At 62.1% G+C, this 25,850-nt stretch overlaps 1 protein-coding gene across 4 annotated transcripts; it reads right to left on the bottom strand.

The window, feature by feature from the left end:
- On the bottom strand, positions 1-25,850 carry RHBDF2 (rhomboid 5 homolog 2). 4 transcript variants are annotated; one of them, XM_019466114.2, is made up of 20 exons: positions 24,869-24,937; positions 20,094-20,151; positions 12,702-12,898; positions 9,407-9,572; positions 8,535-8,662; positions 7,802-7,997; positions 7,510-7,713; positions 6,563-6,691; positions 6,087-6,205; positions 5,738-5,932; positions 4,456-4,567; positions 4,178-4,252; positions 3,837-3,998; positions 3,440-3,549; positions 3,221-3,284; positions 3,037-3,131; positions 2,691-2,766; positions 2,428-2,528; positions 2,067-2,220; positions 1-1,353 (listed from the first exon to the last, which is right to left on the bottom strand). In XM_019466114.2, the coding sequence occupies exons 4-20, from the start codon at positions 9,548-9,550 to the stop codon at positions 934-936; spliced, it is 2,484 nt and encodes an 827-aa protein (XP_019321659.1). In that variant the 5' UTR covers positions 9,551-9,572; positions 12,702-12,898; positions 20,094-20,151; positions 24,869-24,937; the 3' UTR covers positions 1-933. The 4 variants fall into 4 exon arrangements, with proteins under 4 accessions (XP_019321659.1, XP_019321663.1, XP_019321658.1 ...); XM_019466118.2 differs by lacking the exons at positions 20,094-20,151; positions 24,869-24,937 and adding an exon at positions 25,713-25,850; XM_019466113.2 differs by lacking the exon at positions 20,094-20,151 and having other exon boundaries at positions 24,869-24,992.

Raw genomic sequence — 25,850 nt, 5'->3', positions numbered from 1 at the left:
TTACTTCTAAAGAGTATCATTTAATACATTTGAGACATCATCCATATAAAGTTAGCGTTACTTTTAAAAATTAGAACCTTAATATAAACCAGTAAAAAATGGGTCTGACCGAGCCTTGGGCAACCCCTGGGGAACCCACCCCAACTCGGGCAGGAGTGAGTAGCCCAGTCCCCGCCCCAACTCGGACAGGAGTGAGGCAGAGTGGAGAAGGGCCGGCCTTCTCGAAGCCAGCCCCATGAGGCAGAACACTGACTCCGAGGGAGGGCCAAGAGGGACACAGAGGGGACAGCCTCTGTCTGCTCGGAACAAGCTCTCAGCTTCCCAGCCCAGCTGTGCCTCGTTGCTCTTTTCGGCCCCAGACCGTGGCAAAGCCCTTCCCACAAGTCTGCTCCAGGAGCGTTAAGGGCAGGCTCACCAGGCTACCGATGAACGAGGGGCCTGGGCTCTTAGGGCAGAGAGGGGAGGAGAAACAGGAAGGAGGGCTGGCATGTTGAGGCAGGCGTGGGAACCCTGGCCACGTCCCAGTAAGGGCACGCTCACAGCAATGTGGTGTGTGTGTGTGTGGCCGGGGGGCACCAGCAGAGGCTGAGGGGGGTGACGGGCGAAGCCTGAGGACCTTGGGAAAGAAAGAAGCCCACCCCTAGGCAGTGGTCCCGCCAGCAGGGGAGCAACGGGCGGGCATGGCCCTGAGCCCCTGAGCTGCAGAGAAGCCCGTGCGCGGAGTGTCCCCAGCCTGAGGAAGGGGGCGCCTCGCTGCCCCGGGGGAACCCGCCTTTGTGACCGTCTCGCCTGGTGGAGGGAGGGCCCGGGCCCCTGGCAGTGGGTCTCCGGAGCACGGGGGAGGGGGCGCTCTGCAGCCCGGCCCGGGCCCCGGGCCCCGGGCCCTCAGCGCCCCGTGAGCAGCAGCGATGCCCCGCCCGGGGGGCAGGGGGGTCAGTGCAGCACCTGGTCCAGCTCGTACTTCTCGCAGAAGCGGCTGGTGAAGGGGAAGCAGGTGAGGTACTCGATCCAGGGCCAGTGCACGGGGTGGACGTAGAGCCAGATGACCAGAGAGGCGAAGAGGCCGGCGAAGACCAGCAGCGAGACCAGGATGAGGGCCCTCTTGCGGTACTTGTCGCTGGTGCCGAAGGTGATGTAGGGCAGGAAGGCGAAGGCCAGCAGCAGGCCGCTGAGGAAGCCGAAGATGTGGGCGATGTTGTCGATCCAGGGCAGGAGGCCGCAGACGAACAGGAAGAGTACGATGGCCGACAGGTTGAGGAAGGCCTTCCAGGGCCGCTCCAGCAGCTGCCAGCTCTGAAAGAGCTCCACGAAGAGGCAGGCGAGGAGGCCGAACTGCGACCCGGCCGGGCCCACCTGGGGCGGGAGGGGGAGGGGGGAAGGGTCACTTCCAGGCGCCCCAGGGGGAAGCCCGGAGCCCCCGGGGACCCGGGTCAGCCTATGGGTGGGCTCCTCCCAGGCGCGGGGACCCTGAACCTGGGGTGGGGGCGGGGACGGGGTCAGGGAGCAGCCGCAGCAGCTGGGCCACAGCTGGGCTTGCGGCACCCACGTTTTCTGCAAACCCTGAGGGCCTACTACGGGCCCAGTGGGCGGTCAGTGCAATCAACGCGACAGACAAGCCCACTCCAGGCAGCGAACGGCGGGACAGACAGACCCTGAGCGAGCCAACAGCGTTAGACTGAACCGATCAAAAAACTCGCCGTTTCCGTGAGTCTAGAGTGGCTGGGCGTTGGCGATTCCATACAGCTCAACCCAGTTATGTGACAGGCAGGTAGGCAGGCAGGGTGGCGGTCACAAAGAGAAACGAAGCAGAGGCGAACAAAAGGAGGGACAAGATCTGGGAAAGTCGGAAGGGACGCCTGAGCACGACCCGGGGGCAGTGCTGTCCCCTGCACCCGGGGATTAGGGGATCGGCCACTAAGCCCACAGCTTAGCTGTCCATCTGCTGTTGAACCTGGCGTGGGAGGGCGCCGTGTGTCCCTGTGGCAGAGCCAGTGGGGGGGGTGGGGTGGGGGTGGGGGAGCAGCAGAGCCGGCCCCGCCCCCTGCCCTGCCCCTCCGAGTGCCTACCTCTGCCCGGTAGGGGAGGAAGAGGGCGCTGGCGAGGTTGCCGGTGATGCCGCTGAGGATAAAGATGATGGCGATGCGGTGCCAGCCGGCCAGCTTCTCCAGGTCCCGCAGGATGGTCATTTGGAAGACCACAGACACGAAGCAGTGCACCACGCTGGGGAGGGGGGCGCACCAGGCATCAGCCGTCCCGCCTCGCCTCTGCCTGCGGCTGCCAGCCAGGCACTGCAGGGGCAGCGGGGTCTGGAGGCTCGTGGCGGCTGCGCGCTGGCCCGGGAGCCCTCCTCCGGGGGTCTGGGGGGCGGGGGCGGGCAGACACCACAGGGGCCTGGCGGGGAGGGGCGGGCAGCGAGGGGCCTTTTACCCAGCATGGAGGAACAGAGACAGCCAGAGCCTGTAGAACTGATCTGGGACCTCGGGGTTGAGGAAGGGCAGCAGCCCACACACCTTGTCCAAGCAGTGCACCTGGGGGCAAGCGCGTGGAGGTCAGTGCCCTCGACCCAGCTGGCCCTGACGTGGGGGGGGCAGAGCCGGGTACCTGCTGCGGGAGGGAACGCACGAGGCCAGCTCCAGGAGGCTGCGGCGCTCACCTCCTTACGCTCAGGGCCCCGCCAGTCCCTGCCTCACCTGGGAGCAGAGCGTTGCCTCTTCGTGGAAATAGCCGTGCATGAATTCACAGTATTCCCGGGTGGTGATCTCACAGCTGGGGGGACAAGGAGGCCAGGGGATGCGTCAGGGCCCTGAGGACTCCTGCCCGTTCACCTGCTGCTCAAGGCCTGGCCACAGCAGGCATCGCTGGCGGGAAGGGGGTGCCGCTCTGCGGGGACCACAGCTCCGGGGCAAGCTCCCTTGCCACGGGTGACCCCAGAGTCACCAGGTAGGGAGGACACTGGCCCGGGGTGGCGGGTGGTGCCAGAGGATGAGAGGAAGCTCTGGGCGGGGTGCCCGGGGCAGAGTGCCCGGGCTGGCTCACCTGCCCTTGGTGCCGATGCAGCACGGGCGGCCCTTGATCTGGCAGTCCATGTGCAGGAAGCCCGTGCGGTTACTCTTGGCCTGCTCCGTGCAGATCTGCCGGGACGGACACCGGGTTGGGCCCGGGCAGCGGCAGGCACCCCCTCCCTGCCCTTGCTAGACCATGCTCCACCCCGGACACTCACTGGCCACTTGGTGATGTCGTCGGGCCAGATGTGGGCGCCGCTAGAGGCTGGCTCCTCACAGGTTCTGGAGGCAGGGGTGAGAGGGGGCAAAATGAGGAGCTGTGCCCCGCCCCCCAGCCTGCCACACTCCCCTCCAACATCCCTGCAGGAGCCAGGGGCAGGATACGCAAGGCCGTCTTCTCATGGGTGGCCCAGCGGTGGGCCACCCTGGGAGCGTACCTGGGGTCCTGATGGCACACTGCCCCCGATGTCCGCCTCTGGCCCAGATCAGACTTGTCCATGGGGGGGCCCGTGTCATCCTGCCACTTGACAAAAGTGGCCAAAGTCTCCTGGAGGGCGGAGGAGGGTTGGTTACGACTAGGCGAATGTCCCCGTGAGAGTGGACAAGGGAGCCTCCAGGACAGGGGCTCTTCCCCTCGTCCCCAGGGCTCAGACCCATCTCCCAGACCTCTACCCCCGGCTGACGTTCCCAAGACCTGGCTTCCGCTCCTCTGGGGAGGTCGGCACCCTCCCCGTGCTGGCCCGTGTACAGGGGTGTGTGGGGCCGGGAAGGAGGGAGGGGATGGTCCTCCAGGGGCCCTCCCCAAGGCTAGGGCAAGCGGAGGGCCGGCCCTACCGAGCAGTCTTTCCGCTGGGTCTGGATGCAGCCCGAGTGGTCGTTCTGGACACAGCAGCCCGAGTCCCGCTCAAGGTCTCGCTCCCGAAGCACCAGCTGGTCGATCTGCTGGTCCTTCCGGATGCAGGGCGAGAACTTGGCTCCCAGGTGGATCAAATCGATCTGGGGGAGGGCAGAGAGTAAGCGTGGGCCCCGACCTGGCCACTCTGTTGAGTCTCCCCTGAGGGCCCCCTGACGAGGGGGGGGGGGTCCCCTGGGCAAGCCGACCCCCTGCCCAGCTGGGGGTGACGGGGCCCAGGGCCTTCCCGCTGTGGTGCTGTCCCACCCGCCGGGCCCCTCACCGAGCTGGGGCCGATCCAGAAGTTCTCCTGCTGGATGTACTTCACGCTCTCATACACACCTTTGTTCCTGAGCACCTGGGGCAGGGGCAGAGGGAGGGCGGTCAGGGGGTTCCCCATGCCAGGGTAGGGCTGAGGGGTGAAGCTGTGGTGAGCCCAGAGCACCCTCCTGCACGGGCCAGGTTGTGGCCACGGGAGGGATTCGGTGGCCGACGACGCTTGATGCCTCTCGGGCGGGTGGGACCCCCGGAGCGGAGCACCCCTAACTTAGCCTGGCTCACCAGCTGGGTGGTGACGTGCTGGGCAAAGCCCACGGGTGCAATGCCATACGTGCAGATCACCAGCAGCGTGATGATGATGTGGACGAAGGTCAGCCAGTAGGTGAAGTAGGGCCTGGGGACACAAGCCTGGGGTCAGCGGAGCCGAACCCACATCCCATCCCTCAGCCTGTGGAGCCCGTCCCCCATCAGCTCCCCTTCTATTCCCCTCCAACTCATCCTTCGTCACAGTGACATCACAGCCCCTACAGGGGGCGCCTGGGTGGGTCAGTCGGTTAAGCGTCCGACTTCAGCTCAGGTCACGATCTCACGGTTCGTGAGTTCGAGCCCCGCATCGGGCTCTCTGCTATCAGCACGGGTCCTCTGTATCCCTCTGCCCCTCCCCCACTTGCTCTCTCTCTCTCTCAAAAATAAATACGCGTTAAAAAAAAATGCACTCCAACATGTCTCTCCCTGCTTAAAACCCTTAGATGGCTTCCTGCCACCTTGGAATTAAGTCCAACATCGCCCCCTCCTGCTGGCTGCAAGGCCTTACTGTGCCCACCCACATTCTTCTCTTACAGTCCCTGGAACAAACCACAATCCTCGCGGCCCCAGGGCCTTTGCACACGGTGCCTCTTTTGTCAGAAATGCTCTTCACATCTCTCTTTACCCGGCTAACTCCTGCTCACGCCGGCTGCACCCCTCCTCACCAGTTCACTCTCATTCTCCGTCCTCCTTGGGACGCTTGCTATCCTTGTTATTACTTATTTATAATCGGGGTTTAATGTCTGTCAGGTCACTGCCCATCGCACACTGGGAGGACTGCCCTCCTCCAATCCTCTCATTTCCCCCAAGGTCTCTGTGCACATCCTGCCCCACGCTCCCCTCACTCATAGTCCAAGGTTCTGACCGTCCCTCTGGCCCACCGGGCCCTCCCGGTCTCTCCTGTCGGAGCTGTTCTGGGGCCAGTGGGGGAGAGCACTCAACGAACGCTTGTCGACTCACTGCTTTCGGGAGCCAGGCTGAGGATCCAGGCCGAGGAAGCAGGGAGGGGGAGGAGGCAGCAAAGCGCCCGGGGACCCCTCCCCGGTGACGCACATGCTCGCAGGGCAACCCCGGGGACTCGTCCCTGCTGTCCTCGCCCGCAGGGGGCGCTCGCCAAATGCCGGCTCAGGCGAGGGTCCTGGGGAAGCCGGAAGCTCCCAGGCCTCCCGGGGTGGCCCTCGGCCCTCCTGCCCTCTGCCTGCACCTGAGAGCGGGGACGCCGCCCACAACGCCCGGAGCCGGCCGCCTCGCGGCTCACCGGTGGCTGTCGAAGCTCTCCAGCTGGCGCTGCACGGTGCTGCTGATGCTGCGGCGGTAGCTGCGGTTCAGCCAGTTGCCCACCACGCCCAGGCCGTAGTGCCGCCTCTTGCGGTCAAAGGCAAAGTGCTTCACCTTGGAGGCGATGCGCCTGCTGCGCCTGGCCCCGGGCGCCGGGGCTCGGCCCGAGTCCTTCCTGGTGGGGGAGGGCTCTCAGCCTGCTGCCCCTTCCCCCCCACCCCCCTGCACATCCCAGAAGGGGGCCCCGGGAGGGACCTGCTGTGGGCTGGGGGAGCCCTTCCCCACTGCACCACTTCCCTCCGCTTGGAGGAAGGCTGCCCAGAACTCACAGAGGGACCTGCACCCCATCGGGGGAGACCGGGGAGGCCGAGCGTGGGATCCCCCGGAAGTAGCTGGCAGAGAGCGGGGGAGACTCAAACACATCGTCGGGCATGGAGCTCATTTCTTCCTGGGGTGGGGTGGAGCGGGGGACACAGAGAAAGACGGTGTGAGGAGTCACTGTCCCAAATACTGCTCCCAACAGCTCAATCCAAGGACAGAACAAAGCGGGACAGGCTCTTGGGGAGGGAGGTGCAGGGCTTGTGCCTGGGAGCCCTCGCAATGATTTCCCCGTTGGCACCTGCCCCGCCAGGTCCCTGACGGAGAGACAGGGGCCCAGGAGCTCCGCAAGGCAGCATATCCCTCCAACCAGGGGGCCCTTGGACCTGTCAGGGGCTCCTGGCAGTGCACGATCAAGGCCAGGTCACCAGTCCTAACTCCCAGGCCACCCCGTACCCTATTCCCGAGGCCCACACCCCATGCTTGCCTTACTAAAAAATGAGGAGTCAAATGTGTCTGCCCCATCGACCACGTCCTCCTCCAGGAAGCTGGGGTAGGCAAAGCTGCGTTTGATCACCCGGCACCGCTGTCCCGTGGCATCCAGCACGGAGCGCCCCTGTGACAGGGCAGAGGCACGGGCATCAGGCCCCCCCTCCAAAGGGACTGTCAAGCCCATCCTCCCTGGGCAGAGTGTGGCCGGAGACAGGGCACCATCTTCCATAGCCCTGAACGTAGCGCTCTCTCCGCAGTTGGCCGTTTTCCTCTCCCTGCTGACGTCCTGCCCTCTGGCTTGGGCAGGTAGCTCGCCACCACTCGTCCCGCACCCTTACTCCCCAAAACTCGGGCCATCTCCCCCAGCCCCAGCTCCGCGGCACGGCACACCGTGCCCTGCCCCCCCTCTCTGACCCCCACGTGCCACGCCCCCTCCTACCTCCGGGCCTCTGCGTGAGCCCTTCCCTCTGCTGAGAAAGCTATTCCTCTTTTGGGGAACTTCTCCTTATTTTTCTGGGCTCAGCTCAAGTGGCTTCCCTGACACGAGCCCCTCTCCTGCACCGACCCCGGCACTTATCACACTGACTAGTGACAACTGCCCCCTCGGGACTGGGGGCTCTCCCAGGGCAGGGACACTGGCTCCTGTCACTCTGCAGCCCCCGTGCCCAGCACATCATAGGGGCCGAGTAAACTCGGGTGAACTGACTGCACATTTCACTTCCGACTTGCCCAGCCCGTGTCGGTGCAGAACCCGGCTTCCCAAACCCTGGAGCGCTGGGGCTGGAAGGCCATGGGCCAGGCCCCGGGCCTCTCTGCCGGGTAACCTCATGCATCCGCTGCCCTTGGCACAGAGGGATGCGCCCAGGTGAGCTCTTGGGGGATGCTCTGGGGGGAACAGAGAGGGAGGGAGGGGCGGCGGGGGCCGGGCAGAGGCATCTTCACCTTGAGGAGGGCGGCGGCAGCCTGAAAGCTCATGTGGGCCACAGACATCCTCTTGCGGCGGGGCAGGTGGGAGTAGCCAGAGCGGACGCTGGTGAAGGATGTGAGGGACAGGACCCCAGGGGTCAGGGGCGGGTGTGGGGCATGGGGCCTGTCCACCTCGTCCGGGTGGCGGAACGCCCGTCCTCGGGCCAGTGGATCCACAATCTGGAAGAGAGGGAGGGAGGGAGCAGGTCGGGCCCCTGGGCTCTGTCCCCTGCCACTGCCGCCGCCCCTCCCTCCCCCCCAAACCCACCTTGGGCATCTTGCAGGGTTTTGGAGACTCGGTGCCCTGGAAGGATGGCACCTCCTGGCTGGGGAGCTCCAGGTCCCGCTGGCACGAGGCCTTGAGGCGGCCGTAGCGGACGCTGCAGTGGTGCAGGCTCCTGCGTTGCCAATGCTGCCGCTTCACCTCCCAGTCGCCGCTGACCCCGAACCACTGGGCCGTGCCCCTGCGGGAGCCGAGAGCGCCGCGGGGGTGGGCACGCCGCGGGGACGAAGACCAACGCGGGCCAGGGCACGTGCAGGGGGGACGCAGGGTGGCAGGGTGCCATGCGCTTGGGTGCAGGGGAGGGGACGTGGGAGGTGACAGCATGTGTGGGCAGGGGACGACAGGCGACAAGGCACGTGTGTGTGCAGTGGAGGGGGACAGATCGGCTCCCCCCTTTTGCCCCTGGGTCGGTACCCAATGACCAGCTAAAAGGGGTGGGCAGGCCTCCGGGAGCCACTCTGTGGGCCGGTGCCTCCCCCCCACCCCGCTCCTTGACCCACGCCCGCAGGCTCCACCCTGTGACTTTCTACAAGGCACACATTGCCCTTGGGCCTCAGTTTCCCCCCCGGAACACGGTGTTAACGGATTCTCCGTTCCAGCCCTGCAGGGAGGGCCGCTCATTAAGGCCTTCCCGCTCCTTCTAGGAAGGGGACCCAGGGGCCAGGCCCGGAGAAGGTCCGTAGGGCTGCCGGGGACGGAGGGCGGGAAGGGTGCTCACTTTCGAATGCTCTGGGACAAGGAGGCCTGGCGGCGGAAGCCTGGGCGCTTCTCTGAGCTGCCCTCCTGCCATCGTCCCCGTGGCTCCTGGAGGCTGACACTCTTCACGTAGGCTGGGTTCCTGGGCCTCTGTGGGAGGACAGGCTGGGACTTGGTGGAGCCCAGAGCCCGGGCTGGCTCTTTTTTGGCTCTCTACGTGAGAGCACCACGGAGAACAAGCCTCACCCCCAATTTACACGCCCTGAGCTGCTTTCCTTCCAAATGTAAAGTCACCATCTTTTAACTCTTCAGTGACCCCCAGCGTGATTTCCTAGCTCCTGGTTCCCTGTAGGAGGAAGAGCCCCCCGGGGTGAGTGGGTGGCACCAACACAGCACCCCTTTATGCCCCAGGACACTGTTTCAAGCCTGCTCTCAATGAGCCCTTTATGGAGCGCTGGTCCAGCCTGTTGGAAACGTTGCTCATTTCCATTCTCCACGGGAGCCAGGCGCCGCGGGGTCAGGCTGCTGATGCCCAGCGCGGGGGCCCCTTCCCCCAAGTGTGACAGCCCTCGCCCCTGGGCGGAGTGGTGTGGCGGGGCCCAGACAGAAAGGGAAACAGCCAGTCCTGGGTGGAACCGGGAGGCTTTCTCAGGACCACACATCCCACCGGGAGACCCACAGCGATCACCGGGAGACCCGGCACCTGCGCTCGGGGCCCGCTCACTGTGACATCTGGAAAGGCAGGAGGGGGCACAGGCCTAAGTCAGGGGCTACACAGGCAGCTGGGGCTCAGGCAGAAGGGGCCTCCTCCGCCCGAACAGTGCTGTGTGGGCACGGCTGTTGTCTGGGGCAGGGCGGCGAGCCTCCAGGCTGCCCCCTCACCTGTCCCTTTACCTGGGGCAGCATGCTGGCCTGCTCGCCAGGGGCCGCGGTCTCGGGTGGAGGGATGGTGATGGACAGATTGGGCGGCTTCCGGCTCTGCAGGCGGCTGCTGGACACGGAGGAGACGCTCTCGCCATTCTTGTCAGCGGAGGCCATGGCGGGCAGGGGGGCAGCGTGGCTGGAATAGAAACAGGGAGGGGGGCACGAGTGTGTCGAGAGGTGGCAAGACAGGAGGGGACCGGGGACTGGGCAGGTGGCCCAGGTCAGGCCTGACTAACTCTGGGGTCTAAACCTCGCCACAAGAGACCGAATCTGACCTGGGTGGGGTATTATTGCAAGAAGGTCTATTTCCGCCCTTCGTCCTTCGTTTGCATTCCAGGCCGGCCAGGGCCTGAGAAATCCCCACCTTTCCACCTCCTCTCACTGCAGGACCACACCCAGAAAGGAGCCTGAGGGCAAAGGACTGAGCTGCCAGGTGACCTTGGCCGCCTCGTCAGCCTGGTCAAAGTAGGCCAGGGGCCAGAGGGCATCTTCTTGGGACCCCGAGCCCTGCCTTTGATCTCGGGGCAGGGCCTGGGGGAGGACCAGGAGAAGGCTCCGGGGCCACCCAGTGCGCTGGCCACAAAGAAGAGGTCCACAGCTGTGCGGGGAGCAGGTGCTTTCTGGGTTTCTAGCAAGGAAGTGGCTGCGCGGCCTGATTGCAGATAGAGAGAAAGCCACCGTGCTGGTTCCTGTCCCCTGGGCTGCCTGGTTCCTTTTTCAAAGGTAACTGAAATTGCCACCTGTCTGGTACTTCTCTCTTTTCACGGAGGAAAAACGCTATATCCTAACCATAAAAGTGACATGTGCTCAGACCCAGAAGACCTATAAAGCAGACAGTGAGCTCATGGCCTGCCTGTCACCCCACCTGCCACCAAACAGCCTCTTTGCAGCTGGAAAAGGACACACATACTTGGGTTCTACACACGCTCCTGCCACAACTTTTCTTCCATAGTGTGTGCGTCTTGTCCCATCAATGCACACAGAGCTACCCTATTTTTCTTGTTTTTAACGTGTATTTATTCTTGAGACACAGAGACAGTGTGAGTGGGGGAGGGGCAGAGAGAGAGGGAGACACAGAATCTGAAGCAGGCTCCAGGCTCTGAGCTGTCCCCACAGAGCCTGACGTGGGGCGGAGCTCGAACTCACAAACCGTGAGATCATGACCTGAGCTGAAGTTGGACGCCTAACCGACCGAGCCACCCAGGTGTCCCTTCTTTTTCTTTTCTTAAAAAATGTTTATCTATTTGAAGGACAGTGGGGGGTGGGGTGGGGCACAGAGACAGGGAGATAGAGAATCCCCGAGCAGGATCAGCGCAGAGCCCGACATGGGGCTTGAACTCACGAACCGTGAGATCACGACCGAGCCGAAATCAAGAGTTGGTCACACTTAACCCACCGACCCACACCAGCGCCCCTAGATTTCATTGAGTGACTACCAAGATTTCATTGAGTGGAACATACCAAGATTAAACCAATTCCAGACTGATGGCTGCTGAGGGTGTTTTCGGCATTTTGGACTTGTGCCTGGTGCTCACCGACACCCCTGCCTAGACCCAGACCGGGTCCTTGTCCCAGCACTAACCCAAGACAAACTTCCAGAAGTGGAGTTGCTGGGTTGAAGAGTAAGTTCATCTTGAATATCAATGGATCTTGGGAAATGGCCTTGCCAGAAGGAGGTGGCAATTTACTGACTCCGCCCCCATCTGGGGCTTTTCTACTCTCACTTTGGTCACCAGCCCCCACTTCCCCTTTGACTCCACCAGAATCAAGGCCCTCTGCCTGTTCTCTTCTCTCCCTTTCATCCCTCACTCTGCCCTTTTCCTGGCTAAAATCTGCGGCTACTTTCTCTCCCCACTTCCCGAAGCTGCTGGAGCGGGTTTGGTTTCTCCTCCCCTCCTGTAAGGCCAGGGGCGCCACATCCACCTGCTGATACAGCGGGGCTGACCCCGGCTGTGCACGGACGTGGGGAGTCACGCGGGAGCCCTCCGGGTAAGGGCATGTGGGGCCGACGTGTGACAGAGGGTGACAGCAGCCACGTTTGTCCCGAGTCTGTCCGTCCCCTCCATCTCCACCTCTCACCCGAAGGACCACAGGCAGCCTCCCGAACACTCCACCCGCCGCCCCTCGAGCCCCCACCCTCATGACCGTCCTCTACGTAACAACAAAAGTCACCTTTTAAAAGCACCAATCACACCACATCACTCTCTGCTCAACAATGTCCCACGATTTCCCATTCTCCCTTAAAACGGACTCCAAGCTTCTCACTGGGGCCTTTGAGCCCTGAGTGGCTGTGTCTCCTCCTTGCCCCTGACCCGGCCACTCTAGGCCCCCGACTGTCTCGCACCTGCTAAGCTCGGCTAGGGGCGCCGAGGGGTCACGGTCAAAAGCACGCTGCAGGTGGGTGGTTCTGGGCTTGACCTGCACAGAGGCCCGCACTTGACCACAGGTCACCCACGCCCTCACCTTATAATGGGGGAAAGACCTCCCCCCCCAACCAAGAGAGGCGCCCTGGGCATCAGATGACAGAATGCACGACACACGCCCAGGCTGTATGCGCACACAGAAACGTGGGCGGGAATGTTCACGGCAGCATGATCAGCAGGGCCCAAAGGTGGAAACGACCCCAATGCCCATCAACAGACAAACGGATCAACAGAAGGTCCCACATACACACGATGGAATGATTAGTCACAAACAGGAGGGCAGGGCTGACATGGTCCAGCAGGGATGAACTTTAAGGATGTTTATGCTAACCGAAAGAAGCCAGACACAAGGGACGCCTGGGTGGCGCAGTTGGTTAAGTGGTCGACTTGATTTCCGCTGAGGTCGTGATCTCATGGCTCTCATGGCTCTGTGCTGAATTAAATGTGAATTACAGCTCAATGAAGCTGGTAAAAAAGTCTCAGGCAGGTGCTCCCCAAACGTCAGGCCTCTGCCTGCGCTGGTCCCTCCATCCCCACGTCAGATCATCACAGGGTGGGACAGGTAGCTCCTTCCTCTCACTCTGGTTCCAGCCGGAGCGCTGCCTCCTCCGAGGAGCCCCCCCTTGACTGCCTGAAGCAGCCCCCTGGCCCTCCCCTCCCTTCAAGTCTCTCCGTCACTCTACCCGGGTTGCCTCCCTCTCTCTCTGCCTTGTTCACTGCTGCGCCTCCACCTCCAGAGGAGTCCTGGCCGCAGACAGCATCAGTTCGTACGTGTCGAAAAGCAAACAAATAAGCAAACAGTTGCTGCCCCTCCCCCCACCCCCTGCTAACCGGGTTCCTACCTTCGGATCTGGGCTGAGCTCACAGCTTCCTGGGTCTTGTCGCAGGGGTCTTTAGAGCATGATCTAGTATGTTCTAGTCCTTCCCTCACTCTCTGCAGATGCTCTGGGGTCAAGTTTCAGCTGTGTGGGCAGGTGCACAGACGCAAAGGCAGCCGGTTCCAGGCCGAGCAGGGCAGCTCCTTAGGCGCGCGCAGTCTCTAAGGAAGGAAGGGCAGACTCAAGCAGGCGCGTTGGGACCAAAGGACCTTTTAATCTTCCTGACCTCAGTCTCTGCATCTGTAAAACGGGGTAATCCCACCGGCCTCGTGGGTGAGGGGTTAAAGGCTATGTTCTCGCCACCTGGAGTAAGAACCCCTCTTGGCGGTGAGCTGGGTGCTCAGACGGCCGGGCAGCCAGGGGGGTCCAGCCTCAGAGGGTTTGCCTAAAAAGCCACCTGTGAGCCCCCACCCCCTCTCTGGGCTAGGAACCCCAAATCAGGGTGGCCTCTACTTTATTTTTCCTGTTTCAACATAACTTCACTACACACGTTTAACTTAAAGTGCTGGCTGTCTTCTGATCAACATTTCCTTTCTTCAAACAAAATTGTTTTTGGGGGGAGCACCTGGGTGGCTCAGTCAGTTGAGCGTCCGACTTCGGCTCGGGTCGTGATCTCGTGGTTTGTGAGTTCGAGCCCCGGGTCGGGCTCCGTGCTGACAGCTCCGAGCCTGGAGCCTGTTTCGGATTCTGTGTCCCCCACTTTCTCTATGCCCCTCCCCCGCTCACACTCTCTCTCAAAAGAGAATAAACATTTATTCGCTTTTGAGAGAGACAGAACGTGAGCGGGGGAGGGACAGAGAGAGAGAGGGAGATCAGAATCAGGAGCTGGCTCCAGGCCCGGAGCTGTCAGCACGGAGCCCGACCCGGGGCTCGAACTCACAAACCGCGAGATCACGACCTGAGCTGAAGTCAAGAGTCAGACGCTTAACCGACTGAGCCACCCAGATGCCCCACAAGTTGTGTTCATTCTTTAAACGATTTATCCAGGTCACATGCACACAACATAAGATCAAGCATCTGAAGGTAAAGAACTCTGTGATATTTCGCTCTAGGAGCTCCTGCACAGGGCACACTCGGCAGCAGACCCTCGGGGAGCAGAACCCTGACAGCTACCAGAGGCAGGACAGGTCAAGTATTCCCGTGCAACCAGGCCTGGCTTGGCCCTTCACATGCATTACCCCATTTTGTCCTCAAGACACCTTTCAAAACAGACATCTGCCATCGCTCCCCTTTTGTGGCTGGGAAGGGAGGAGGCTCAGAGGGGTTAAGTAACTTGCCCAAGCTCACACAGCCAGGAAGGGAACAGCTGGGTCTCTTTAAGAAACAGGAGCCACCCCCCCCACCCAGCCCAAAGCTAGAGCACACTGGGGGCTGGACGGCCCCCTATCAGGGTGACAGTGGAGTCCAGCCCAGAGGGAAATTATACTCAAAAGCACTTAGACTCTGTTCCTCAGAGGCCCGGGGTTACCAAGAGGGGCCCAAGGGGCTACCGTGGGGCCCACCAGAGGCTGGGGGCAGGTCTGCGCCCTCCCTCTGACTTCACGGGGCAACAAAGGCTTCCAACCATAGGAGGAACTGTGGGGGGGGGGTGGTAGTGGGCACCAGAGGGGGTCCTGAGGAAGAGCTGGGGGCCCGGGATGTTTCTGCTTTGGGTTTGACCAACAGACTCAAGCATCCTTCTTTCTACTGCAAAGTGCTGGGAGACCCGACCCCACACCTCAGGGCAGACTGGCCGTGGACGATGAGGCCGCCCAGAGATCACGGGCAGATGGGCCTTAGCGTTGGGCCAGCCGGCTCCTCAGATCCCACTTCGCGTCTGCTCTGGGCACAGCTCCCAGACAACAGCCTCACCTGGGGCCCCTGCACGGAAAGTTCTCCAATTTAGTCTCCTTTGGGACCGGGGTGCAGTGAGAGGGCACCAGGCAGGCACTGTCCTGGGAAACTGGCACCAAGGAGGGAGGGAGGCAGGCCGTGGAGGAAGGCTGGGAGAATAGGGCTGCCGAGTCCAAGCTTGGGTGAGCTCATCAAGCAGGTAGGATCCTTCTGGAACTCAGGGCTGGTCACGCTTGCCTGGAGTAGATACCCAGGGCCCTTCAGAACCTGCCCCGACCCCCACCTGATACACCAGTGTCCCTGCAGATTCCCAAACCCTCACTTTCTTGTCTGAGGCCCTGCACCTCCCCTGGCCGCACTAGGCTCCACCTTGTCTGCCTGGGCGACGCCAGGTGAAATGTCACCTCCTCCAGGAAGTCTGCCCTGTCACCAGACAGAACCAACCACTTTCTCACTTGCCTCTCCTGGCATTCTGCAGAGATCTGCCTGTGCGTAGGCCTGGGCCCTGGGCAGAGGCAGGTCTGGGCAGAGGCAGGTCTGGAATAATCAGGCCCCTGCTAAGGGCTGATGGGATGGGAGGCAGGTGGGGGGGGGGGGGGAACGCATGCATGGCTGCAGACTGTCAGTCCACATGGACCCTGGACCAAAACTACCTCCCCCCATCCTGCACCCAGCCCACTCTGGAAAGCTCCACGAAGTGCCCACTGCCCTGCTGTGGCTCTGTGACCAGATGCTGTCCCAGGATGAGCCCCCACTGGGTCCCCCGTTCCCCCCTCCCCAGCACAGCCCAGACTCCCCAGCCTAGGACCCGCTGTGTTGCAGACCATCTGTGCCACTGTCTTGACAGAAATGAGGGCAGACACAACCTTAGGCGGTAGGACTGGGGAGACTGGACCGGCCCCAGGGCACTTCTGGGGGTCATGGGGAGAAGCGGCCTGGCCCTGGAGAACAGACGCAGGGCTGCGCGCGTGCCTTCCTGGGGCGCAGCATGGTACCCAAGACCGTTTTCACCATCTTCGTGGCCAAGGCCACGTCCTGGCCTGTAAAGAAACGTCACCCTCCCCCCTTTCCTTCACTGCTAAGCCAGGGACTTGGACGAGGTGATGGCCCAGCATCGATGGCCACGAGGCCCACACATTTAGTACAAAACACCACTTTCCCACAGCCCCTCTCCACCATGGAGGGGTGAGCCTGCTCCTGACACTGACCCCACACTTGTGCAGAAGCACCAGAATCCCAGTTCCTTCCCAAGAGCGGCAGGGGGCAGAGGGTAGGGCCGGTAGTGTGGTGGGGTCATGGAGGAGCCCAGACAGAAAGTGCTGGAGTTTTGGGAGCACCCCGCCCCACACATGTCTCCCACGCCCCAGAAATGCTTGCTCACTGCAGAGGAAATTGTGACATCCTGGGACCGGGCTTCCTCCTGGCCCACAGTCACATCCGCTGCTCCGAGACCCCCTGGGTTGGTGCAGCGGCCAGCCTCCGGGTCGGGGTGGGGGGAGCGTGGAGAGTCTGAGAGCCTGTCCCACCCAGCGAGGCCAATGCCACCTGCCCAAGCTGGATCCTGGCCTCGCTGGGGCCCTCCCCGAGAAGGACCTTCAGCCCCTGCCCAGGGTAGTTGGAAGACTTCGAAGGGGCCTGGGTAGGGAGAGGGGACTGAGGGTGGAGCCCGTCCGTCGTGGGGTGGGGTGGGGCAGATCCAAAGAAAAAGTGAAGTGCACAGTTCAAATGACCCAGAGGGACCTAGGGGCTGACACTGTCACCCCTGCACCACGCCCACGACCCGTGGTGTGACCCAGCTGCCGGCAGCCAGGCGCACATGACAGAAACGGAGACTCAGAAACCACTCAGTGATGCCCACAGAAAACCCGGTTTCCTCACAAAGGGTGGGGCTGGACACTACCAGCCAAGCCCTATCCCGACAGTCGCAGCCGGGCCTCGGCCGGAGAGGTCCCCTGCCCCCGATCTACCAGCGCACGTCCAGACGGGGCGCTGGAGGGGCCCCCAATCCCCTCCCCACCTGCCTGTCACCGACGCACCCTAGCAGGTGTCTGAATGCTCCCCTGGTCTTGACGGGGTCTCCGGAATCCCCAGCCTCTGAGGACTTCACGACCCAGGACAGGGAGTGAGCCGCAGCAGCTGACATCAGCGTGTAGCCTGCGTGTGGCCAGAACTGGGGACCAAGGGGAGGGAGGGAGGGAGGGGCTCGGGCAAGGGGCGAGCATGCCCTCCAGTAGAGGACAGAGGGAGACCACTACGAGCCACCAGATCGGATCAGGAAGTTCAGGGGACCTCCTCCGGCGGGGGGGGGGGGGGGGGGGGCGGCGCAGGTCCCCTGAACCGAGGAAATAAAGAAACCGCCACTTGGCCGTGGGTGAGTGGGCCACGGGAGGTCCAGAGGGAAGGGAGGCGGCTCGGGGCTGCGGGGAACCTGTCTGTCCCCTGATGAATCACAGGATGACAGGATGACAGGATGACGGCCAGGGGCAAGGAAGTGGCCTCTCTCCCCTGTTTCCCTGTCATAGAAACTGAAACCGGCCTGTCCCTCCGCCACAGCCCTTCTGGGAACCAGGTCGTTTTTAGAAAGCTGCGAAGAGGAAGCTGGCCCTCACCCACTGTGCAACCCCCAGGCAAACCCTGGCTTCTGCTGACCTCGGGAAGTTGCTCTAGCTCGAGGCTCTAGCTCGAGGCCCAGGCGCTTATGTAAAGGCGGTCGTTTGTCTAACCCGTCTCCCTATGGGCTTCCTGATGGCCAGTGACTCACCCCCGCGCACCTCCCTGCCCTGCTGAGTGGGGCCGGGAGCAAAGGCCGGGAAAGTGCAGAGGCGACTCTGAGGGCCGGGGATCAGGACTCAGGAAGGCAAAGGACGCGGGGGGACGGGAAGGGAAGGGACCACCACGTCCCCCTTGGAGGCTTTGAACTCCAAGTCACTCCCCGGTCAGAGTTAGAGAAGCCAGCAGGAAGTGTCCGCGGGCCTCTCCGTCCCTTCCGGCCAGCACCCACTTCCCCACTATACTGGCACCTGTGCTCAGCCCAGCCTCACCCTGCCCTGCACAGGGAGAGGCCGCACCCACAGAGGACCCCGGCCCAGAGAGCCCCCATGTCTTCACCCCGACACCTTTAAGGGCTTTGCTCACACTCAGTTCAGAAGGCAAAGAATGGAGAGGAGGGGGCACAGTCAGGGGCTCGAGGACCTGCTGGCTTGTCCCCACTGTCCCCACCAGACCCCAGGTTCTGGATTCCCCTTGACCCAGTTAGAGTGGCTTAGGTAGCAGGGCCGACCACAGACCCAGGAAGCGGGCCCCGGGCTCCAGGCTGAGGCTGTGAGCCCGTGGGAGTCCGGGGTGGGGAGGCCAAGTTCTTAGAGCGCCGCAGACCCCGACGCCCCTTTGTAGTACGCATCAGCTTTCTCAGGACCGCGCGCCAGCAGGGCGGGCGGAGATGTGAAGGCCCCGTCCTCTGTGGGGGCCCTGGGCCCAGGAAACTGGCTGAGCTGGATGCAGCAGCCGCTGGCAACATGCAGGGGCAGGCAGGCGGCACTCAATGCCGCCACGTGTCCCCAGCTGGACACAGTGCTGGGCCCTGCCCTCCCAGGTGCCCTCTGGGACTTTCTGGACTCCAGAAGCTGCTCGTAGAAGCACACGAGGGGACAGCAGCTGAGCAGGGATGCACGTGCCCTTCCACACCCCAGGAAAGCAGCGGCTCCCAGAGCCTAGGGGCCAAGTGCAGCTTGGGGACCATAGAAGAAAGGGAGCACAGGGGCCCGTCCTGGGGTGCTCTGCCCAACGGCCCAGCCTCCTCTGGGAAGGCGACACGTTCTGTCCCAGTTCTGTTACTCCCTGAGCATCACAGTGAAGAAGGGAGGAGGCAGGGGGGCTAGGCAGCTGGGTGGCTCAGTTGGCTGAGTGTCGGTTGAGCTCAGGTCGTGCAGTTTGAGCCCCGCATCGGGCTCACTGTATTGAAGCTGAGGTCGGCACACGTGGAGCCCACGTCAGGTCCTCTGTCCCTCTCTCTCTGCCCCTGTCCCGCTTGCTCTCGCTCTCTCTCAAACATAAACTTTGTCTATCTAAAAAAAATTGTTTTGTAATGTTCATTTTTGAGAGAGAGGGAGACACAGAATTCAAACCAGGCTCCAGGCTCTGAGTTGTCAGCACAGAGCCCGACGTGGGGATCGAACCCACAAACTGTGAGAACCTGAGCCAAAGTTGGACGCTTAACAGACTGAGCCACTCAGGTGTCCCCAAAATAAATAAACTTAAAAAAAAAAAAAAAAAAAAAGGAAGTGGCATCGGGGGGCCAGAGGCCCTGACTCTTTCTGGGCCAGATACCGGGGCAGAAGAGGCTCCTAGAAAGGGAGGACACACCACTGGACGCCATGTTGACCCGAGCTTGGTGCGGACTTGGGCTTTGCTCCAAACAGGCAAGAGGATCTGTCTCTCTTAGGATCCTGCCGTGCTGGGAATTGGTTTTTGTTGTGTTTTCAAGTTTATAATTATTATAATTTCATAATCTCTGCATCCAACGTGGGGCTGGAACTCACAACCTCGAGATCAAGAGCCAACCCTTGAACCAACCCAGCCGGGTGCCCCTGGCAGTTGGGTTTTCACTGGCTGAGGCCCAGCCCATGCTCAGTGGTTGGGGGAAGGATGGGGTCCAACATCGGTTGGGGAGCGGGGCGGGCCTACTTCACCCCTGCTGGAAGCTCCCTGACACCGAGGGGTGACCAGACTGTTTCCAGACAGGACCACACTCAGCACCCAGAGCAGGGCTCTGTCTTGAGTTTGCAAGGGTGGGGTCCACCTACTTTCCACCCACCTCTTTGTGGCCTGGCTCCAGACGGTCCAACTGGGGCACCTGGGAGGCTCCGTCGGTTAAGTGACTCTTGACCTTGGCGTAGGTCGTGATGTCACGATTCATAGGTTCAAGCCCCAGCTCAGAGCCTACTTGGGACTCTGTCTCTCCCTCTGCCCCTTCCCCCCTTTCTCTCTCGTATGCTCTCTCTCAAAAGAAAAAAACACTGTCCAACTGGGGGAGACTGGTGCCCAGCCCTAAATGCTGTGTGCTGCAGGCAAGCCACTTCACATCTCTGACCCCAGTCTGTTTATGCATAGCCTCCCGGGAGTCTGAAATCTAGGTGGCTTTGTCACCATTAGCCAGGGCTCACTTGGGTGGACATTCAGCAGAGGGACAAAGGCTTGCCATAGTTTATGGAGAGGTAAGCACCTTGCCCACGACCACTCAGCCGCAAGTCAGGCCCTGGGCTGTCCTGGGTCCCCCTCACTTCTGGAGGCCCAGGCCGGCCCCACGGCTGGGAGGGAGCATGCCAGGCAAACAGTTTTCAGCTTGTAAACACTCATTAAGGAGCTAATAAACCTGACTTTCCAGAACCCTGCCCTGGAGCTTGCTGCTTCCCTCCAAGGGGCTGGTCCCAGCCCCAGTGGCTGCTAGACCTTCAGGGCCCTTGGACCCGGGCTCATCCAGGCCATTCGGACAGGGGAATGTGGGGATTTGTAAACCCTACTCACCGAAGTCCCTGCGTCACTTTGGGGCAGCATGGATTCTCCTGTCGAGGAATGAGGAGGGCTGCGGGGAGGACAGAGACAGGACTCAAACCCTGGCCTGGCCACCTACTTGCTGGGAGACTCCGAGCAATTTGCCAGAGGAAACTGAGCCTCGGTTTCCTCTGCTGTGAAATGGGGGGATGCCTCCCCCATCCAACAGAGAGGACATGAGATTATGAATGCACAGAGCCTAGGCTGCTATCGCTGGCCAGTGATCGGTAGCTTCTTTTATTCCTGGTTGACCACGGCTCACTTGGGTCCCTACATCTGAGCCAAGAGCCCCAGTGGTGACAGATCTCTATTTGACAGGTGGGGAAACTGAGGCTCAGAGAAGTCAAGTCACCTGTCCAAGGCCCCAGAGTTAGGGGGTAGTGATGCCTCTTGCCACCCTGGCACTGGTGGGGCAAAGCGGCCACAAAATGGGCCTGGGGTGGTGACCGAGTGGTCCATGGGCTGTGGGCGAGTGTAGGTGTGGGCCTCTGAGACTCAGGAGTCCCTCCCAGCAGCCCCTAGGCAGAAATGACATCACCTGGCACTTAGGTAGTGCTTCTCAGCTTATCACAGGGTTTTCTCAAACATTCTCTCACACTGCCCTTATCTCATCATCACCAGTGAGATCAAGGGCTCAGGCCAGATTTTAGTGCCAAGTCCTGCTCTGGCCCCATCCCACAGCGGGTCCCCCACCTCCTGTCTCAGGCCTTCTGGGGGCCACCCTGGAGGCCTGACCTGGGGAAGGCCATCCGGAGAGGACAAAGATGCTTCCTGCCGTCTGGCAGGGGCGGGACCCCCCCCCCCGCCCCCCGAGGATGCTCTTGGCACAGGCTGTGGGGCCGCACGTGGGAGGGAGAGGAGGCAACCAAGGCTCTGAATGGCTTACCCCGTTCCTGGCCCCAAGAGCCCGGCCGGAGGGAGCAGAGCTGAGGGTCACCGCCGCCATGACCCCCTCGCCCCCCCATCACAAAAGTTGGGGGGGGGGGACAGGGAAAAGCCCCCGCTGGGAGAAGCCAACAGTTCCTGGTCTGAGACTCCACTCCCACTTGGAAACCCACCCTCCCGTTCCCTCTTCCCTCCGCCTCTCGGAGCTGAGGTTCCCCACCCCGGATCAGCCCCCCTACAGAGTAATTCTAGCACTGTTCCCCAGCATGTTCTTATCGAGTCCTCCCCAGAGCCCACGAGGCAAGGCCCCTGTCGTCCCCACGGGCCTGTGCCAAGGGCCACAGACACGCTCCTAACAGCAGGCGTGATGCCACAATCGTGGCAGCTCCTACCTCAGGCTCCCGGCCCCCCAAGACTTCACGTGCGACACCACCAGAATCCTCCCGGCAACTCGTCCCGAGGCTCTGTTACCCTACTGTATAGCTGAAGAAACTGAGGCACGGGCTCTAAGTGACCCTCATCCTACCGACCACTATCTCGTAGGCCACTGTGCCCACCAGCTTCTGGGCCTTGCTTCTTGGCTCCCCATGCTGGGAATCCCCCTCCTACCGCCCTCCCACCCTCCTGGCCGGCATCCCTGATTGGCATTGCCCACTTAGCTCCGACCATTTTCCTAGCACCCCGCCCCCACAACATGCCTTCTGGCAGCGTCTGAACGGCAGACAAATGACTTGTGTCTGGGTCCCCGGGTAAGCGCACACAGTGACGGAATGTGGACGCAGTGCTCCTACTTCCCTGAAGACGAGGTGATGAATTCTTATTTACACACCTCCAACTCCCATTAGGGAAGCAACACTAACTTTATGGGCTGTGTGGGAAAAGCCCTTGTTTTCCCCCCAGTGACGGGACAGGTGGGGCCACGTGCCCTGGCCTGTATCCTCGGAGCTGGCTTCGCCCGGTCGCCTTCCCAGCCCAGCCACCACCGGGTGAGTTTGGCCTGCACTCCCAGTGGCCACTGACGTCCCCGCCAGTCCTCCCCCCAGCCTGGCTCAGCTGGATGGGAACCCGGGAGCAAACGGGTGAGCTCACTCCGGAAATCCCCGAGGGTGGCCAGGGTAACACTGCTCCAAAGTGGGTGGTACAGGCCGGAGGGGATGTGCAGAGATGGGGGGGGGGGGGGGCGGGGGGAGGCAGCCCAGAGAGCACATCTCCCCAGATGCCACACCGCGAGGCAGGCGGGAGGCTGGGGCCACCCCGATGCTGCTACCACTCGTCCTGAACCAAAAAGAAGTGGCAGGTGGCTCGCTGAAGTCACCCGGACAGGAGCAGGTACGGGCATGCACAGACACACCCCCTCGGCGTCTTCCTGCTCTTATCTGCCGTCTCATCGGGCACAGTCTGTCATAGGTTGACGGGAACCCTCTGAAGGGCTCCAGCCACCGGTAAAAACACCACCACCGACGAAGAGCCAGGCTCAGACCCCGGCGGCCTCTACAAGGTATTTGTGCCGCGGTTAATTCGTCCTCTGAGAAGAACAGAAGTGCCCTCCTGGGCAGTGTGGGTCTGTGCGTGTGTGGGATACCACGGAGACCTACAGCTCACAAATGAGCGAAGCAGATAGGAGTCAGCTGGCCGTTTACCAGCAGGTGGCACAAGGTTTTGGGGCTGGGCCTCGGAACCGCAGCCCAGGTTCAATATCAGGCTCTACTGCTTAATTCCTGAGCAGCTTTGCACAAGTCTTGAATGCTGCTTTGTGCCACGAGAGACACTAAAGACAGAGGCCCCTGTTTCGGGGTTTTCGATCAACAAAAAGATGGCAGTGCCATTCCAGCCCTTTTGAAGTTTAAAAGCAAAACAGCCGACAACAACGAAAAACAAAACCCACCAAAAAAACCCCCCAGAAACTGCCACCTGCCCTCTTGCCCTGCCAGAGTTCTGGGTGGGTCCAGGAGGCCAGGGTCCAGAAGTGAACAGAACGTGGACAATGGACACTGTCAGGAAATGGGAAGGGAGAGCAGTGGAGTGGCCCGGGCTCCTGGGCAGGGACCATGTCTTCATTCCATCCCATCCTTCGAGGACAGCCCCCCCACCCCGCCCCAGCCCCCGAGAACTGAGCCAACATTTCTGAGCCCCATTCAAAGGACTCGTCCCTGTGGGGTCCCCCTGGCCTGCCCCCTTGGCTAACATCAGGAGCAGGGGCTGCCTCGCTCTGCCAGCAGGGGGGGCCCACCCTGGGGCCTCTTGTCTAACCCAGGGTTCCCACAAGCCACAGAGGACCTTTTTATTGCCGGAGGGAAGCAGATTGGAGAGCCACAAGGAACTAGAAGCCTGTGAGTCCTTGGATGTTATTTTCCTGGTGTAAATAACCAGAAGAGTTAGGTGTCAGATTAGAAGGGAAAATTCCAGCAGGTCACATGGCATTAGGCGTCCATGCCTGTCTCAGCAATCCAGCTTTGGGAAAATCTATGAGAACAGAGTTGTGCCCATTCCCTCCCCCCCAACCAGGCGGATATTTGAGCTGAAGGGCTGTCCTGGCTCACCCTGCATGGGAGGCTGCCTTAGGGGCGAAGCACTCCAGGACTGAGCCTTGAGAGGGCCCTGTGCCCAGCCCCTGGGACTCAGCTCCTCCCCCACAGCACCCAGACCTGCTTCCTGTAGGGCCCCCACTTTGAGCAGGGAAGAGGCAGGCTGATGGCACCAAAGGAAGTCCTATTGCTGGGGGAATAACTGCCCTCACAATTTAAGTTTACTCTGTTCTTCTCCTGACCCCTGGGGAAACTGAGGCAAGCAGGGGCAGTCCAGAAGTAACTTGACGGGCCAGGTGCGGCTCCGGGGTCTTTCAACCTCAGCGCAGCAGTGACATTTTGAGCTGGTTAATTCTCTGTGGTGGGAAGCTGCCCTGTGCACCGTAAGACGTTTTTAGCAGCATCCCTGGCCTGTACCCACCAGATGCCAGTGGGAACACTCCCCTCCTTCTCCTGAGTTGTGACAACCAAAATGTCTCCAGGCATGATCAAGTATCTCCTGGCACCAAAAATCAGTCCCCTGCTTGCCCCTCTGCCCTCCCTACGAAGTGGCAGGAACACAGAGGCTGGGCTCATCCTTTTACCAGCAAATGTCACGAACGCGGGGTCCTAAATTATTTGGGAACCAGAAGCCAGTTCACGTGTGGGGTCATCTGGCAAGTCTCCCCCTCGCCCCCTTTAGCCTTTCACCCAGTTAGTCAGGGGCTGAGACCTCAGCTCCCCCTCTGCCCTGGGATGGGAGAGTATGTCTAGCAGACATAATCCTTTCTAACCCGCACCTAACCCAAGGCCCTTGCAGCAACAGAGGGGACTGCTGGGTCCAATTTCTGAGCTCCGACCTAAACTTGCTGCGAGTCCACTCTCCCGCACCTGTTTCCACCCTGGCGAGGCTGAAAGCGGCCAGGCGGCGGCCCGCTGCTCGTCCAGGAAGAGAAAGGGGAGGGAAGGGTCTGAGTTCCAGGAGCTTCTGAAACGAAGGCGAGACTGCGCGGTCCCGTACCCAGACAGTCCCCTCTCTTCCTCCCGGGGGCTTTACACTTCTGCTCAATCGTCGTGCCCCCTACATCTGGTGACCCGTGGCCAAGGGACCTCTTAGGCGTCTCGCCCCGGCCGAACCCCAGGGACCGGCAGCCCGGGTCCAGCAGCCCCGTCCGAGCCCAGCCCCGGCCTCTAGCCTCGGGCGCGGCCCACGTGGGGCCCGAGCGCTCCGCAGGTCGGGCGCCCTCGCGGGCCCCGCACAGCAGCCCCAGGCCGGGCTCGCGCCGGACCCCGCGGACCCCTCTGACGCCTGCGGCCCGGCCGCCGCGTGCCGAGCTCCGCCCTTCACCCCGCGCTCACCTCCCTGCGGCCCCACGTCCCCGGGACGCAGCTCCGAGCGGCGCCGGCCAGCGGCTGGGCGGTGGCTCCTGGGGGCGGGGCCCCGGCGCTCCGCCTCTTCCCTACCTGCGCGCGGGCGGAGGGGGCGTGGCCTGGCGGTCCGGGGCGGGACCGGGCGGCCCCGGCGACCTGGGGCGGGGCCTGGCGGCCTGGGGGCGGGGCTCCGGGCGGCGCGGGACTAGGCAGCCCGCCCCGGGGCGCCGGGGGGCGGTGGGGGGGGGGGGGGCTCACGCCCCTAGCTCTGCGCTCCGATCCCTGGTTTGGGGGCGGGCGTCCCCGCCTGGGGAGAGCCCTGTTTTCTACGGGAGCCGGTCTCTTCCAGGCGTCGTCCTCTCCTCCCGGGACAAAGCGCATGATCTAGGTCTGAGCTGCCATCACGTCACCCCTCCCCCCCAAGGAATAGTCACTCCAGTGACGACCACCCCCCCATCCCGCTCCTGCCAGCGCTCTCATTCTAAGGCCAAGTGGACCTGCCCCTCGAACCTTTAGCCGCTCACTTTCCCTAAAACGCATTTGGAGCATCTCGATCGCTCCTCGTCCTACTGCAGCTCCCGCCTCCAGCAAGCCTCTGATCTCTGCCCTCCTCTGCATCCTCCCGGGGCGGACGCGCGCTCCTAGGCCGAGTCTTGCTCCACTTCCTCCGCCCCCGTCCGACCCCCACACGAAGCCGCGGGTAGGAGTGTTTGCCGCTGAGCGAAGCACGCGCTGGGTGCCTGCGGGGGAGGGGGTGGGGCGGAGGAGGGGGGAGGGTGTCTCTGGAGGAGTCCCGGGAATCTTCTGTAGGGCCGACCCAGTGAAAACTCACGTTGTCTCTGGCCCGACGACACACGACCTTCCTGATGGGGCAAAACCTTGGTTCACACGGGTGCCTGCAGCCGAAGAGGAAAGCGTTCAGGATCTGGAGATTCGGTGAGGCCAGCCTCGGGGACAGGGTGGCCTCAAC

This window comes from Panthera pardus, unplaced genomic scaffold (genome assembly GCF_024362965.1).
Source record: "Panthera pardus isolate Hobbes unplaced genomic scaffold, ASM2436296v1 HiC_scaffold_3, whole genome shotgun sequence".
In the NCBI taxonomy this organism is placed as follows: domain Eukaryota; kingdom Metazoa; phylum Chordata; class Mammalia; order Carnivora; family Felidae; genus Panthera; species Panthera pardus.
This window is presented reverse-complemented; position numbering and strand designations above follow the sequence as displayed.

Coding starts and splice junctions, on each gene's coding strand:
- RHBDF2 (XM_019466118.2), bottom strand. CDS start 9,550: ATGGCCTCCGCTGACAAGAATGGCGAGAGCGTCTCCTCCGTGTCCAGC. Junction 7,714..7,801: donor AACCCTGCAAGATGCCCAAG/GTGGGTTTGGGG, acceptor CCTCTCTTCCAG/ATTGTGGATCCACTGGCCCG. Junction 2,221..2,427: donor TCTCTGTTCCTCCATGCTGG/GTAAAAGGCCCC, acceptor CCCCCTCCCCAG/CGTGGTGCACTGCTTCGTGT.